Source organism: Astyanax mexicanus, chromosome 12, assembly GCF_023375975.1.
Source record: "Astyanax mexicanus isolate ESR-SI-001 chromosome 12, AstMex3_surface, whole genome shotgun sequence".
In the NCBI taxonomy this organism is placed as follows: domain Eukaryota; kingdom Metazoa; phylum Chordata; class Actinopteri; order Characiformes; family Acestrorhamphidae; genus Astyanax; species Astyanax mexicanus.
The window spans coordinates 37,170,736-37,186,675 of record NC_064419.1 but is presented as its reverse complement, the minus strand read 5'-3'; the positions used below and the strand labels follow the sequence as shown (position 1 = coordinate 37,186,675).

At 37.3% G+C, this 15,940-nt stretch overlaps 1 protein-coding gene across 1 annotated transcript in view; it reads left to right on the top strand.

Annotated features, from left to right (window-relative positions):
- Positions 1–4,084: 4,084 nt before the first annotated feature.
- The window catches only part of commd10 (COMM domain containing 10), a 50,404-nt gene continuing 38,548 nt past the window's right edge, over positions 4,085–15,940 (top strand). Inside the window, exons 1-5 of the mRNA XM_007260782.4 lie at positions 4,085–4,241; positions 6,119–6,209; positions 8,355–8,465; positions 10,438–10,593; positions 12,854–12,967. Of these exons, the coding sequence (XP_007260844.3) occupies positions 4,213–4,241; positions 6,119–6,209; positions 8,355–8,465; positions 10,438–10,593; positions 12,854–12,967 (501 nt within the window). The 5' untranslated portion in view covers positions 4,085–4,212. The remainder of the gene's footprint in view (positions 4,242–6,118; positions 6,210–8,354; positions 8,466–10,437; positions 10,594–12,853; positions 12,968–15,940) is intronic.

Genomic DNA, 15,940 nt, shown 5'->3' with positions numbered 1-15,940 from the left:
AGGCGTGAGATTACCACAGCTTGTACCAGGAGTTGGGTGGCCTGTTGCGTCAGAAACGGTCGATTTTTTTCAATGTTGTAAAGCGCAAAGCGGCAGGATCGAGCAACTGAGGCCACATGGTGCGTGAAGAGAAGCTGGTCATCAACCATGACACCCAGGTTCCTAGCAACCTTTGTCGGTGAGAGAGAGAGAGAGTCGATGGTTATGGCAAAGTTGTGTTGAATAGAAGGTTTTGCTGGTATGACCAGAAGTTCAGTCTTTGAGAGGTTTAGTTGGAGGTGATGTTCCTTCATCCATGCGGATATGTCTGAGAGACACGACGATATCCGTGCAGAGATTGAGTGATCATCTGGTGAGAATGACAGGTATAGCTGAGTGTCGTCAGCAAAGCAGTGGTAGGAAAAACCATGTGAGCGGATAACCCGACCTAGAGAGGTGGTGTATATTGAGAAGAGAAGAGGTCCCAGTACCGAACCCTGGGGAACCCCAGTGGGTAACGAGTGGGCTGGGGACAGCCGTCCTTGCCATGACACCCTGAACGAGCGCCCAGTGAAATACGATCTGAACCATGACAGCGCATTGTCTGATTAAGTTGATTTAGCTGCTTAAGTTGAACCTATTGTTGACACAGATGTGCAAATGCACACAGAATAAAAACACAGCTCATCTATTCCCTGTAGACCATGTATTGCCATTAGGATAAACATGAACCAATTGGTACCAAAACCAATGTCAGACTGTGCAGGAAGAGAGGATCCAACATCCTGACTTTACTGAATGCAATTTTATCCACCATTTCCTTTTTATTTTATTTTATTGCTTTCACAAAAACATTGTATCAGGTTGTGCTCTGTTCTCCTAAATCCTCCATTTGACTGAATCGATGAAGATCATTCTTTTAAAACATCAATATATTCTATTGACATAAATACACATTACAGTCTATTGATTTAGGCTCAGATTAGGCTCAGGGTCAAAGGTTATTTCTAATGTGGTCTATCCTAAGAATTACATTGCATTAATACTAACAGATTATGATGACTATATACATGACACAGTTTACGCCAATCATGACACAGTTTACGCCAAAAAACTCAACAGTGAGGTCTCCAAGCTCACTTCAAAGATCTTTTACTTGATCAACATCATTACTCACTGAAGTGGTACCTAGCCCCAGACCTTGTATTTGCATTGTTTATCATTAATAGCTGAAATGTGTTCCTTTGAAGTGATGAAACATACCAGTCCTGCTTAAAATGTTTATAAATCTTTCCTAACCTTTAAAAAAATGCATTTATTGTGGTCATTTCTGCCTCTGCAGCGCCCTCTCAGGTTCAACCGTGCTATAGGACACATCACATACATCATATGCAGATCAGTCAATCAATAATACTGCCCCACTTCTGAGGTCCAACCATCTATGAGTCACTGCTATCAGATGCACACTGCTGCAGCTCAGCCAATCAGCTCATCCTCCTGCCTCACCCCTAAACCCATACATCACCCAGTGCACCTCCAAAACTACCCATCCCAATGTTTAGCCTTTTTCAAATTTGAGCTGAGGGTAGGGTCAGCAAAAATCAGAAGTTTTAATTTTGCAAAATGCCACCAGTAGATTTCCCAGATGTTTCCAAGTTTAACAACATTGTATCATCATATGCAAAACAAAAACATAATTCCACCATGAGAAATCAGCCCTTGGATTGATGTGAGGCAGATCATCGCTGATCAGTACTGTTCTCACACAGGACCCTAATGTACTGGTTGCCATGTTAAAAAGTGTGAGAATAAATAAGTGTGAAAAAAACAACAAAGCACATCTATCATTTCAAATAAACTGAATAATGTCCTAAATGCACAATGTTCATTATGCTATTACTGTGTTTAACAACCATGCTTCAGCCTCGGGGGCCTTAATAATGATGCTTTTATGTCTCTGCCCACTACCTCTGTGTCTCCAACTCACGTTTACATGGTTTATTTTACATTACATTTGGCAGACGCTTTTGTCCAAAGCGACTTACAATAGTGAGGTACAAAAGTAATACAAGTTAAAGGTAAAAACATCTTTAGATAGGGCCTAAAGGAGGTCAAAGGAAATAATAGGATAGAGGAGTGAAGGAGGGGAAGAAGGAAAAGAGGTTAGAAGTAGTAAGTGTGTTAGAGGTGTCTTCAGTAGTTTACTAAAGATAGCGAGAGATTCTCCTGATCTGGTAGTGGAAGGTAGTTTGTTTCACCATTGGGGAACTCTGTATGAGAATTGAACATTATATTCATAGAGAAAAAAAAAAAACTTATTTTACATACACAAGAAGATTTCGAAGGTATCCATGAATGCAGTACTACTCCTGGTATTGGATAATTAGATTAATCAGGTTAATGGTATCACCATAGCCTTACAGAAAATTGTATGGTTCCTATATTAATAAAGTATCTTTTTTTACTATGTTAAATATACAGTAACAGACCTTTTCTCTTCTGATGTAACACTTAAACTCAAGAGCTCAACAATGGCAGCTAAGGGCCTAGATATTAGACTCACAACACTGTGATCAATAAACCAGAGCTCTAACCACAGAGCCGGCACTGCTGTACTAAAGCACTTAATGGATAATTAATCTACTCACATCCTCGACTCCTTAAAGGCCCATGAGGTCTTCTTGGCAGAATTTGTGAGCCATTCCATGGCTTCAGCTGAAACGGCCTGTTAGGGATGGGCAGAGTTTTTTGAGAAACTGACTGTACTGACTGTTTTTTTACATTACTTTTTAATTTAATTGATTTTTTTTATTGTTTTTAATTATTTTATGTATGTATGTATATATGCTGACATCCCACAAGCGCAGCATTCTTTAGCTTTCATGGAATATGGCAAAAATCATGGGATAGGAATTAGTATCCTGCCTATGACTGTTGCTGTGTCCCATGGAAACTTAAAACCACTGCACTGGCCTGTGGGATGTATGGAGCCTCCTTTATTAAATGTCAAATGTCTAGCCAGATGCTGCCGGTCATGATTATTACCACCCACTGGCTTTCCACCACTGCAAATCTATTTTTCCCTAAAAAACATTAAGAACATTTGTGTAAAATCACATATTTTCCTACAGAGAGTGTATATGTACAGTATCAGTCAAAAGTTTGGACACACCTTTCCTTATTTAATGTGTTTTATTTGTTTTTATGATTTTTTGCATTGTAAATTTAATATTGAGGACATTAAAGCCATACAGAAACACGTGGGATTATTTAGTAAACAAAAAGTGTTAAATAAACCAGAATATGTTTTATACTTTTGATTCTGAACAATAGTCTCAGCTGGATTTAGGTCAGGGGATTGTCGAGGACAAACAATTAATACTACATAATTCCATATATGTCTCTTAATTGTTTTCATGTATTTAATATTCATCTAAAATGTAGAAAATGAATTAAATAAAGACATGACTTTTGGTATTGTATTGGTATATACTGGTATTGTATACTGTATATATATATAATTTTTGTAAGGTTTTACAAAACCTTACAAAAAAAAGTCTGTATATAATTTACCAACAATAATATTCAGGTATAATATTCAAGTATTTACATCGGTGAGTAAATACATCAGTAGTATTTACTCAATAAAATAAAAATTTTAATATTAATAATGTACTCCATATTTAGGTCAATGTATGAAAAAAGCATATTATATCATCAAGGTTCAGATTCACAGAGATGTTGGTTTTCTTTAAAAAGAATGAAGCAAAGTCTCGCCAGAATTTAGATACAATGGAACATTAAAAAAAAAAGATGTGATACTAATTCACATTCTGATTGACAAAATGATATATGTTTTATTTTTAAATGCACATCCCTAGCTTTATTTAGGATACAAAATGTAAAGGGTGAAAGCCATGCTTTTTTCCAATTTGTATCTTGGATCATGGAATTAAAAAAAAAAGTTGTAATATATTTTCTTGAATGAAACACATTCCTTATTTATTTATTAGTGCATTTGAGGTTAAATATACAAACACTGAAATATTCCTCACCTGTGACTTTATAAAATAAGAGTCATGATGGTCTTAAAGGGTTAACTTCTGACGTCACGGGTCATGTGACAGCTGCACAGGAAGTGTTTTTGCAGCAGTAAAATAATGATAGCTAGTGAAGTGTAGATTCACTGTAGTATTAGTTAACTGTAGTTATTTATATTTCTGACTGCTCGGTATGGCGGCTATCGTTAAAGAGACTCAGAGGTAAGAGCTGTGGAGCTGAAACTCGCGGTGTGTGCTCGGGCTGAGGGGCTGTGCTGTGCTGCTGGTGGTCGCTTGGTGTAATATTTAGGTAACGCTGGGTTAGCGAGCTACTTAAGTTGATTATTATTAAATAATAAAAAATATAACTATCTAAAAAAACAAGACAGTGAGAATAAGTGTACAACACCCAACAGTCTCTCAGACACAGAGACCTGCAGTCACTTCAGCACAGCCATGCATCAACTCACCACACAGAACATTGAGAAAACGTTTATTTTTTCGTAGTATTAGCTAATTACTACATGTTTTAACCGTCTATGTCAGTATGTTGTCCTTAAGCAACAACCCATCTTTTGGTTATTATACCTTCCCATGCGATATCTTATTATTCATCTATTTTATTTTAATTTATTGTTACAGGGCATATCCATGTCCAATTCAACGTGGCGAATGAGTAACGTTAGGTCCTATATATATATATATATATATATATATATATATATATATATATATATATATATATATACACTAGTGCATCTCAAAAAAATAGAATATTATTAAAAAGTAAATTTATTTTAGTGTTTCAGTTCAAAATGTAAAACTCTTATATACAGCTCTGGAAAAAAAGAGACCACTTCAGTTTCTTTATCAGTTTCTCTCATTTTGCTGTTTATAGGTCTTTGTTTGGGTAAAATTAAAATTGATGTTTTATTCTATAAACTACGGACAACATTTTTCCCAAATTCCATATAAAAATATTGTAATTTAGAGCATTTATATGCAGAAAATACGAAATGACTGAAATAACAAAAAAGATGCCAAGCTTTAAGACCTCAAAAAATGCAAAGAAAACAAGATCATATTTGTAATGTTTTAGGAGTTCAGAAATCAATATTTGGTGGAATAACATTGGTTTTTAATCACAGTTTTCATGCCTCTTGGCATGTTTTCCTCCACCAGTCTTACACACTGCATTTGGATAACTTTATGCCACTTCTGGTGCAAAAATTCAAGCAGTTCAGCTTGGTTTGATGGCTCGTGATCATCCATCTTCCTCTTGATTATATTCCAGAGGTCTTCTCATCATTGAGTTGTCTCTTATTTTTTTCTAGAACTGTAGATGTATTACATACAAAATGATCTATTTTAAGCGTTTGTTTCTTTTATTGTTGATGATTATGGCTTACAGCCAGTAAAAACCCAAAAAGTAGTGTCTCAGAAAATTAGAATATTATATAAGAACAATTGGTATTTTGGCAGTGTGAGCAATGTGCCAAGTCCTGCTGGAAAATGAAATCTGCATTTCTATAAAAGTTGTCAGCAGAGGGAAGCATGAAGTGCTGCAAGATTTTCAGGGAAAACACTGCACTAACTAACACAGTGGATCAACACAAGCAGATGACATGACTCTCCAAACCATCACTGAATATCAATAAATTTGGCATTTCATTTGTAAATCAAGGGAGCAGAGTCTGGAGGAAGAGTGGAGATACACACAGTCTAGTGTGAAGTTTCCACAATCAGTGATTGTTTGGAGAGACATGCCATCTGCTGGTGTTCCAATATTTTTCACTGTTGCATTCATGTTGTTGTGCATGCTTGCACTTGGTAGCTACAGTATTTCCAGCAGGTCAGATAACTTTAATAAGTAAGCTGTACCCTGATTGGCGAGCTTGTTTTGTACTGCTTTTATATGTTACGTTTCTTTCTGCACACATACACCATACGTTTTATATTTTAATATATATATAATGTAGAGGAGTAAAATTTAGCTATAGTACATACACATTTTTTGTTTTTTTACAGTACAGTAACTAATTATATTTACTTTGTTACTGTCCATCACTGTTTTGATTTTACTGTATTTTTCATTGCAGTATTAAAGAGGCAGTAGCTCACATCAACGCAATTGACGCCAATAAGTTCACCAGACTTCTCTCCCGCATTCTTCAAAAACTTCATCTAAAGGTAGGATCAGGTGAGATCAAAGAGCTCATATCTTCTGTATATATTTTTTTGTATTTTTTTATTTCCCCTGAAAGCAGTCCCTATTGATTTTCACATGGCCATCGATTCTCCAACACAAGATCATTGTAAAGTTTAAGAGCAAGTAGGACCTTTAACCCTTTCTCTACCAGATATGAGCTCAAGATGAGATCAAGATATGAAGCCTTTGGGAAATAACAAAAACCTGATGGAAATAACAGTACAACCCTGATGGCTTGTACTGTGTGTACCTCATTAGGAAAGTAATGATAGCTGAACTGCTGTAGACTGATCTGGCTCTGTGTTCACATTTCATTACATTTAATGGACGTTTTTATCCAAATCAATTTACAAATAATGATGCACATTAGCAACAGAGGACAGAGGACATAGAAAGGCAAAAACATTTGTTGACAAGGCCTTAAGGAGACCAAGGGGTAGTAGTAGGATAGAAGATGAAATGAAGTTAGAAGTTGTTGGTTTGTTAGAGGTGTTAGGAGAGTAAGTGTTCTTTGAAGAGCTCTGTCTTCAGGAGTTTATTAAAAATAGCGAGGGAGGCTTCTGATCTTGTAGTGGAGGGTAGTTTGTTCCACCATTGGGGAACTCTGTATGAGAACAGTCTGGATTGCTTTGTGTGAATGTTTGGCAAAGCTAGGCGACGTTCACTGGAGGAGCGCAGTGGCCAGGAGGTAACATAAGCCTTTAAGAGTGAATGCAAGTGGGAGGGAGCCTGTTCTGTCATCACCTTGTAGGTAATCATAAGAGCTTTGAATTTAATGTGAGCAGCAACCGGTAGCCATTGGACTTATAATAAATATGACTTTCCAACTTGGAAGTTGCATGTAAACATAATTTGGAAAGTAGTATAATTTTCTGATTTTTTTTTTATTTTAGTAATTTTATTAAATTTTCTTTTCCCATTTTCTCCCCAATTTACACAGACAATTACCCAACCCACTCATTAGGACTCTCCATATCACTAGTAATGACCCAACACCAGAAGGGTAAAGACTAGCACATGCCTCCTCCAACACATGTGAATTCAGCCACCGCCTCTTTTTGACCCCGGGTAGCATCACAGTGCACTCAGAGGAAAGCACACCTAATCGGTTTTAATACATCAGCTCACAGATGCCTCGTGCTGATCGACATCACCCTTTGGAGTGATGTGGGGAGAGAGCGCCATCTACCACCCAGAGAGAGCAAGGCCAATTGTGCTCTCTCAGGGCTCTGGTAGCTGATGGCAAGCTACATGAACAGGATTCGAACCAGCGATCTCCTGATCATAATGGCATAATCGCTTAGCCCGCTTGACCACTCAAAGCCATATTCGGATATTTTTAAAAACTGATGATTTTTGGTCATTTTAAATTTAGCAGGCAAAACTGAGCTTTATGAAAATGTTGACATTAAAGCATGCATTTTTCTGGCTGAATCCCAAATACCTCCTATTAGGGGTGTCCTATATTGTATTGTACTTGATATCATAATTTTTTAAACAAATCCATATTAGGATAATGTGCTGGTTCCTCTGAAATGTATATGCATTGAATTAATATTCTGCACTTGTCATCACCAAATGCAATGCAGGCAGGCGGAGACTTGTAGCAATATTGTGCATGCAGCTCTGTTTAGGTTAATGCACATGATCCATAAGCTTGTGATCTTTGGCTTTAAACCTCTTTTTATGTTTTAAAGTCTTTTTGTATGAAATACTATCACCACATACAGGGCTAACATCCTCAGGCAACCTGTTTCATCTCTGTGTAGACAGAATTATTTATAATAAACAGAGGGAGAGACATTTTAATTCTTAAATAAATCTGTATTTTTGCAGAGAAGATTAATGTACCACAGTCTTTTTTTTCTGACATCACAGTGAATTTAAATTTGCAGCTTAGTTTTCAGACTGTCTTAAAGGTGACAATATTTACATACATTTTTTTTTTAATGTTGCTCCCTCAAAACACGTGTGCTTTTAATCATAGACAAATGAGCTTCACTATGTAACACATTTACCTTCTTGCTCTTTAATTTGTTAAAGAGCTGTCAGCTTCTTGTAAAACAGTGTGAATGGAAGTTTCTGTGTATAAACAATGCTTGTGTTCTCTTTGTTCCTCTCTGCAGGGAGAGCGATCCTTCAGTGAAGATGAAGAGGAGAAACTTCAAACAGCTTTGGCTATGGAGAAGCAAGCCCTGCACCTTGTCCTTGAGACTACTTCTTTCTTATTAGAGCAGGTTGGTGTTAAAACGCACTTATGGTACATTATCGCTCAGGTCTCTTCTGTGGCTACATGGATAAGCCTGTCACAATATTCATTTTTGGAAAATTATATATTTTAAGATTTTCTGCCACTGACATAATGAAAGTAAATACAAAAAAACCCCATTCAAAATAACTTATGTAATATTGTAATTCAGGGCTGATTGATATGGTTTAAAAAAAGGTTATAAAGCAATATTTAAAGACTTTCCTTATGATATGCTATATTGCAATACATGTGATTGCACTCAAAATGTATCAATAGTGACAGAACCTGAAAAAACACTATTTAAATGCTTTTCAAATATAATGACCTTTTCAAAATGTACTGCAATTCATACAGTTAAACTGGGCTCATTATGCCCTCTGAAGTTAAACATGCAGGTCAGTGTTCTTTAAGCAGTGTTATGCTTATGCTTCGATATGCCTAAAAAGCCACTAAACCCTAAACCATTTTTTTTCCAAAAAAGCTGAAATGTGTTTCTTTGAAGTAATAAAACATACCAGTCCTGCTTAATTTTTTTATAAACTTTACCTAACCTTTAAAAAACACTTTTATTGTGGTAATTTCTGCCTCTGCATCGTCCTCTCAGGATCAGCTGTGCTATAGGCGAGGATGATGTGTCTGTGCTCTTTGATCTGCAGGAAACATCACAATTCGCATATTTAATCAATCAGTAATACCGCCCACATGCTGACGTCCAATCATCTGGTTCTCACTGGTATCAGAGGCACACTGCTGCTGTTTCTGCTGCAGCTCAGCCAATCAGCTCTCCCTCCTGCCCCGCCTCTAAACCCATACATTCCAGATAAAAATATTGTAATTTAGAGCATTTATTTGTAGAAAATGAGAAATGGCTGAAATAACAAAAATAGATGCAGAGCTTTCAGACCTCAAATATAATGCAAAGAAAACAAGTTCATATTTAGAAAGTTGTAGGAGTTCAGAAATCAGTATTTGGTGAAGTAACCCTGGTTTTTAATTACAGTTTTCATGCATCCTGGCATATTCTCCTCCACCAGTCTTACACACTGCTTTTGGATAACTTTATGCCACTCCTGGTGCAAAAAGTCAAGCAGTTCAGCTTGGTTTGATGGCTTGTGATCATCCGTCTCTCTCTTGATTATATTCCAGAGGTTTTTAATTTGACAAAATCAAAGAAACTGTCAAAAAAAGCTGTACAGTATTGTGCTTCTTCCTTTAACCATCGTTCAAATTAATGATGCCACAGTGGCACTTCTTTTGGTTCGGGCTTGATCAGATCAGACAGAGCACATTTTTGAAACCTTGAGCATCCTGCATGATGCTGCCACTTCATAATTCGTACCATCTGGGACCGCTGTCCGTAGCCGCTCACCACTGCGCTGACTGAGAGCACCACACCAGCCCTGCACTTTCAGATATGGTCAGACCCAGTCCTCTGGCCGTTAATTAATAAAGAGTTTATTCCCTTTGCTGCAGTAAGTAATCTTCTTTGAAGGCCTTACTGTGAAAATGACTTGATTGCATTTAGCCACAAGAGCATTAGTGAGATCCTGTACTGTAATATGGGATGATTAGTTCTGGATCACATACGCCACTCCAACTCCTCCCAGAGGTATTGGATGGAGCTCCATTACTCTAGAGAACACAGTTCCACTTCTCCACAGCTTGTGGGCATTATATATAGCCCTCAAACCCATACTTGCCATTGGTCACAGTTATCTTAATACAGGCTACTGTATGAATGGCAATGTAGATATCGTATACATCTCTGGAAAAATAAGACCACTTAAAAATTAGTTTCTTTGATTTTACCAAATTGAAAACCTCTGAAATATAATCAAGAGGAAGATGGATGATCACAAGCCATCAAACTAATCTGATATATAGGTGTAATTGTTGTGTCTGTAAGAGTTTCTTATGTATAGATTGATTATTGATTAATTTATTTTTTCCCTGTACAGGCTGTGTATCACAATATTAAGCCTGCTTCCTTCAAGCAGCAGCTTGAGAACATACAGGTTGCTCCAGATAAAGCAGAAGCCTTTTGTCAGGCTTGGGCCACAGCTGGACCAGATGTCGTAGAGAAGATTAGACAAAGAATATTTGCCCCTAAAAAGGTAAGCTATTTATATTCATGTAAGGGTACCTTAATTTTGCTTTCATTCTATTTAAAGCTTTATTTCAATTTAGTGCTTGAAAAATAGACTAATCATTACTGCAGTTTAAACAGATATGACATTATTTTACATTACAGTTATACTTTCTATTGAAGTGTGTTTTAAGCCCTGTTCTCTTTACCATTGCTTTAAATATAATCAAAATCAACACTGAAAATGTATAATTGTACATCAAATTCTGAATTAAATTATCCACATTTAAACTACTTAGTTAAGAATTTAATTTAAGCATTGATACACTTCCCCATTAATGTGGAGATCTCCTGCATTTATACTGTATATTCAGAACCAGTAAGGAACAATTTTAGAGGGAAAGGTAATTATATAGATTTATGATCATAAAATAAAAGTTTTACAAGTTATTGCAAATACAATCCATTTATTTATAAATAAAAAAGGTTGGCTTGTAAAATTTTAACCTAAAACTATATATTAAAACTATGGAAAGACCTACTTAATTGACCGTTATAATTATTTAATTATGCAAATAATTAAATAATTACCAGTATAATGTAATATGTAAACGCTTTATTGTTGCCTGCAGATTATTTAAAGCTGGTAAAAGTTTAGTATGACTGTTTTGCATTTGAACATATTTGCCTGATTTATGTTACATTTAAAAGTCAGTTGGTTTGACTGTATAATCTATAATGGAATATTGGAAGATGTTGTCAAATATTAGTTTATATTTAGCCTCTTATTTTTTTATACTCTTAAATTTATCTGTCATTACAAATTTTTACATCATGACATGTTTTTATTTTGAATGTCATTTTTTTGCTCTCTCTTAAAAGCGGACGCACTAATGCAGGCTTTCTGAGTGCTCTCTTGCTGTTTTAGTAACAGCTTGCTGAAACAATATGCTTGAAGCAATGATTGTGAACAAAGGCTAAAAATGATATCCCGTGATGAATCACTCTGACACTGCCCAACAGAAAGACTAATCTGTGTCTGGACAACACTAAAGTCATCACGACTAAATTAAAGTAGTTTTTTTTAATCTTCCACCCAGGAAATCCTTTAACAATGCTTGGCTTTCTTATGACTTGTGAGGATTTCGTAGGCGAGATCATTTCAAACCTCATAGCATCTGTATTATCTTGTCACAGTCCTTGGCTGCCGTATTAAAGGTTTTAGTCCTATTTGGGTTTATGCTATGCGTGACCGTTTATAATAGCTATTGAAATAATTGTCAGATTTGAAAGCGTGTGGGTGGTTAGATGCTTTGCATAGACACTAGTTTAGCACAGATGAATGCTGTTGTGGTTGAGTGGGTCTATTGTGACAAATCATGCTGTGCAGCTCAATTTATTATATAGGAGCACTTTTTAGTTTTGTAAATAGAGACTGTAGTCCTGTATCTGTTTCTCTGCATACTTTATCTTTCTTCAATGGTCAGGACCCCACAGGACCACCACAGAGCAGGACTAATTAGGGTGGCAGGGCATTTTCAGCACTGCAGTGACATTGTGGCACGGTGGTGATGTGTTTGTGAGTGAGTGTTTCGTCAGGATTGGATCAGACACAGCAGTGCTGCTGGAGTTTAAACATATATCAGGCAACCCGTGTCCTGAGGAAGGACTAGAGGATGACAAACACAAACTGCAGCAACAGATTAAGAGCTTTCAGACTTCAAATAATGCAAAGAAACCAAGTTCATATTCAGAAAGTTCAGAAATCAATATTTTGTGGAATGACCCTGGTTTTAAATTACAGTTCCATGCATCTTGGCATGTTGTCCTCCACCAGTCTTACACACTGCTTTTGGATAACTTTATGCCACTCTTGGAGCAAGAATTCAAGCAGTTAAGCTTGGTTTGATGGCTTGTGATCATCCATGTTCCTTATGATTATATTCCAGAGGTTTTCAATTTAGTAAAAATCAAAGAAACTCATTGTTTTTTTTTTCTCAGAGCTGTATGTTGCAAGTTAATATATTATTTTATTAATATTAATTTATATATGTAATTTTCTTGGCTGGTGTCAGTCCTAAAAGGCCCAAATCATTTATCTAGTCATTATTCTAGTAATAATTAATCCATTTACAATTACACAAATATAATCAAAATGAACCGTTTCAGATTTCATAAAATACTCAGAGGTATCCCTAAATAATCTATATATTAAAATATATTGTTAATGATTGACTTAATAATCTTTTAAGCTGACATGTAATATTATACACTCATTTTTTCATTAGTTGGAGCATGTAGGCTGGCAGCTGAACCTTCAAATGGGCCAATCCTCACAAGCCAAGCTCAAGGCGCCGCACGCAGTTCTGGACCTGGGAGTCAGAGAGGAGGACGAATCAGAGGTAAACTCTTTCGCACCTCTCATCCGCAGCCATCCGAACCCGACGAACCCTCCAAGCCCGCCAAGCCCTTCAAGCGTGGAGATGTTTACTTATCCATAATCTCCCGGGATCGGCTCGGGCTTTGAAATAGATGCAAATTCGGGCTCGATTCTCCGGCTTGACACAGAAAAACAGAAGCCGCGGAAGGGGAAGAGCTTGTTAAAGTCGCCCTAGAGGCTGTGGCTGAGAGACTTTGCCTCTCTAGGTGTTATTGCAGCGTACGAGAGATCCATGTTTATCCATGACTATCTCAGTTGCCAAGAACCAGGCATAATCTGAGTCTGCAGCTTAACGAAGCATCTGAAAATACAAAAAAATGGGGAGAGAAAAAACATAATCCCCTGTCTCGCTGTGGTTCCGAGTCTTCTGGAGGTTAGGATATATTTACAGTTCAGATCCTTCTAATCAAATCTGATGGGTTCAATGAACCACATTTTAGTTTTTTGTTTTTTCTTCTCGTTTCGAGGCAGTACAGTATACTCTACACACAGCATGTGGAAGTCATAATGCATTTTTGCTTTTCCCCCTTATTCTAACAGCATAAGAACAGAAAATTTTCCCTCACAATAAATCCACTTACAAGGCCTCTGTTGGGAATTGATAGCTTTAAGCCTGGAGCAAGCCAGAATAATGGCAGGGATTGTGTGTAAAGTGGATCTTCCTCAGCTGTACAAGTGGGGGCACTGTTGCCACATGGCAGATAGTGGTCTTTTCTGCCTGTCTGTACGAAGCTGAGGTGCAAGAGCATAAGCGCTCATTAAACGATGTTCTAAGGTTAAGATAACTGTTGAGTCTAATTCAATCAAGTTTTGGTCGAATTGTTTTAAGGGTCCTTAAAACCCTTAAAAATATAAAATGATCTCTTTTTATAGACTGTGATCCTACAAAAGCTTTTGCAGAGCTTTTGATAGTTTGCAGTCCTGACACTAATAGAATTAGGTTCTGTGTCTGTATTATGTTCTGCCGTGGAACTATTAAGATGATTTATGAAGATAGATTTCAAAACCATTGAACAGAATTGGTCGACTTTCTCCTCCATCATAAATCAAACCAACCTGGTTAATGTCTTCACAAAAAAAAAAAAAAACAACAGAAGATTGCTTTGAAGTTCGTTACAAGAAACTTCGAGTTTCCTATTTTTGGGGAGACTTGCTCCAGTGACAGCTGTTCAGATGATGGATGATCTTAAGCAGTCATGTTGAAATTAGCAATCTGCCAAGGTGTTAATTTGGATAGGAAAAAAGAGGACACTGATTTGGCTCCATGTTAAGTGAAGCAGACCATATGTTGCTGCTTTGCCAGAGCAAACTTGCGTTTAAAGAATAAAACTTTTCTATGTTTAAGGTGGTGATTTTCCAGAGCGTATACAAATACCCATGGATATTTACACAGTCCAGTCATCATTTTATGACCAGCTTCTTGTTTCTACCCTCATTAAGCACATAGGAGCAATTTGTAATTTTATAATTACAGACTGCAGACTTGTATCTCTTTCCCTGCATAATTTTTATTGTTCTACTTGCACTATACTGTCCAGGACCCTTCAGGACTACTGGAGAACATTAGCGGCAGTGGTGTGCACATTTTTAGGGGGCAAGTGCTCAGGGGGGAAAAAGGGCACTTTTTAGCGCACGTGGAACACTTCATTATAAAAAAAACGTTATCTCTCATTGATTTGGGCTAGAGCGGCTAGTTTATCTGGTGATCAGTCGGCTAAAGATGCTTAGTAGTGTGGTGCTGTATGAGACATTTTACTGCACAACGAAATGATTTCACGTTGGGCTTAGAGGGCAAACGGTACGATTTTACTTGATGTGTATGTTACCTGGCTGGTGGGACACGGGGGAGAAGAAGCCTATCTGTTGCCGTGCGTGCTGTGCTGAAGACTTGCTGAACTGAACTGCTGCTGCAGCGAATCTAGTGTGCCTTGCATGCAATCTCGTAGGGTCACGTGACGGAGGAAGAGAGAGGTCGAGTGTGTGCGAGCTGATTTCGGGGTATTCTGTTTTCACTCGTTTTTAATCGCTCAGGTTTTTAAAAGATCATTTCAAACCGGCCTCAGTAAAATCTTAATAATAATAATATTTAAAAAAAAACAAAAAACGAAGTTTTATAAGGGCACTTTGGTTGATAAAGGGCAGAGTTGGTGGTGCTTTAGCACCACCTGATGTCTATGTCTGCACGCCTCTGATTAGCGTATTAGACCCAGCAGTGCTGCTGGAGTTTTTAAACACATAGAATTGTCCAACAACAGTGCCCTGTGGCCAGAGTCTGTGGACAGCATCCTGGGAAATCTGACTTTACATCTGCAAATTGGAGCAGCTAGGTGGGGATGTCTAATAGAGTGGACACAGTGTTTAAAGACTTAGCAGCACTGCTGTGTCTGATCCACAGAAAGGAAGATAATAAAGTATGCTGAGAAATAAATAAAGGACTACAGTCTAATTACAGAACTACAAAAGTGATCTATATGTTCAGTGGCGCTGAAATAATGGGTAATGCGACTAGAAACAATGAGATGGTCATAATGTTATGCTTGATTGGTATGTATTTGTACTGAGGCCATGAGGTGGCATTCTAATGAAAAGTGTTCACGTTAGGAGAGCAATTTATTGCTTGGCTTCTGCGTATGTTTAGAATTTTTTCGGCGCAGCGTTGCTCAGTTTTTCCACGTCTTCCACATTCGATTTGAAAACCACTTTGATTGTTTGGGTTAAATTGCGTGCTGCACGTCCTGAACCCTCTTGTATTTTGAATAGCTGGAGTATTGCACACCACAGCAATTTTGTGGCTACAATAAGTATTATGTATTGAATGGAAAATCTGAACAAGCCGCGTGCAGCAGAGAAGTTCATAAAATGAAACAGACGCAGGGGAGGCGGCAGAGGACAGCTGTGCATTATCGATTGGAAATCCTAGTGGCTTTGGAGAATT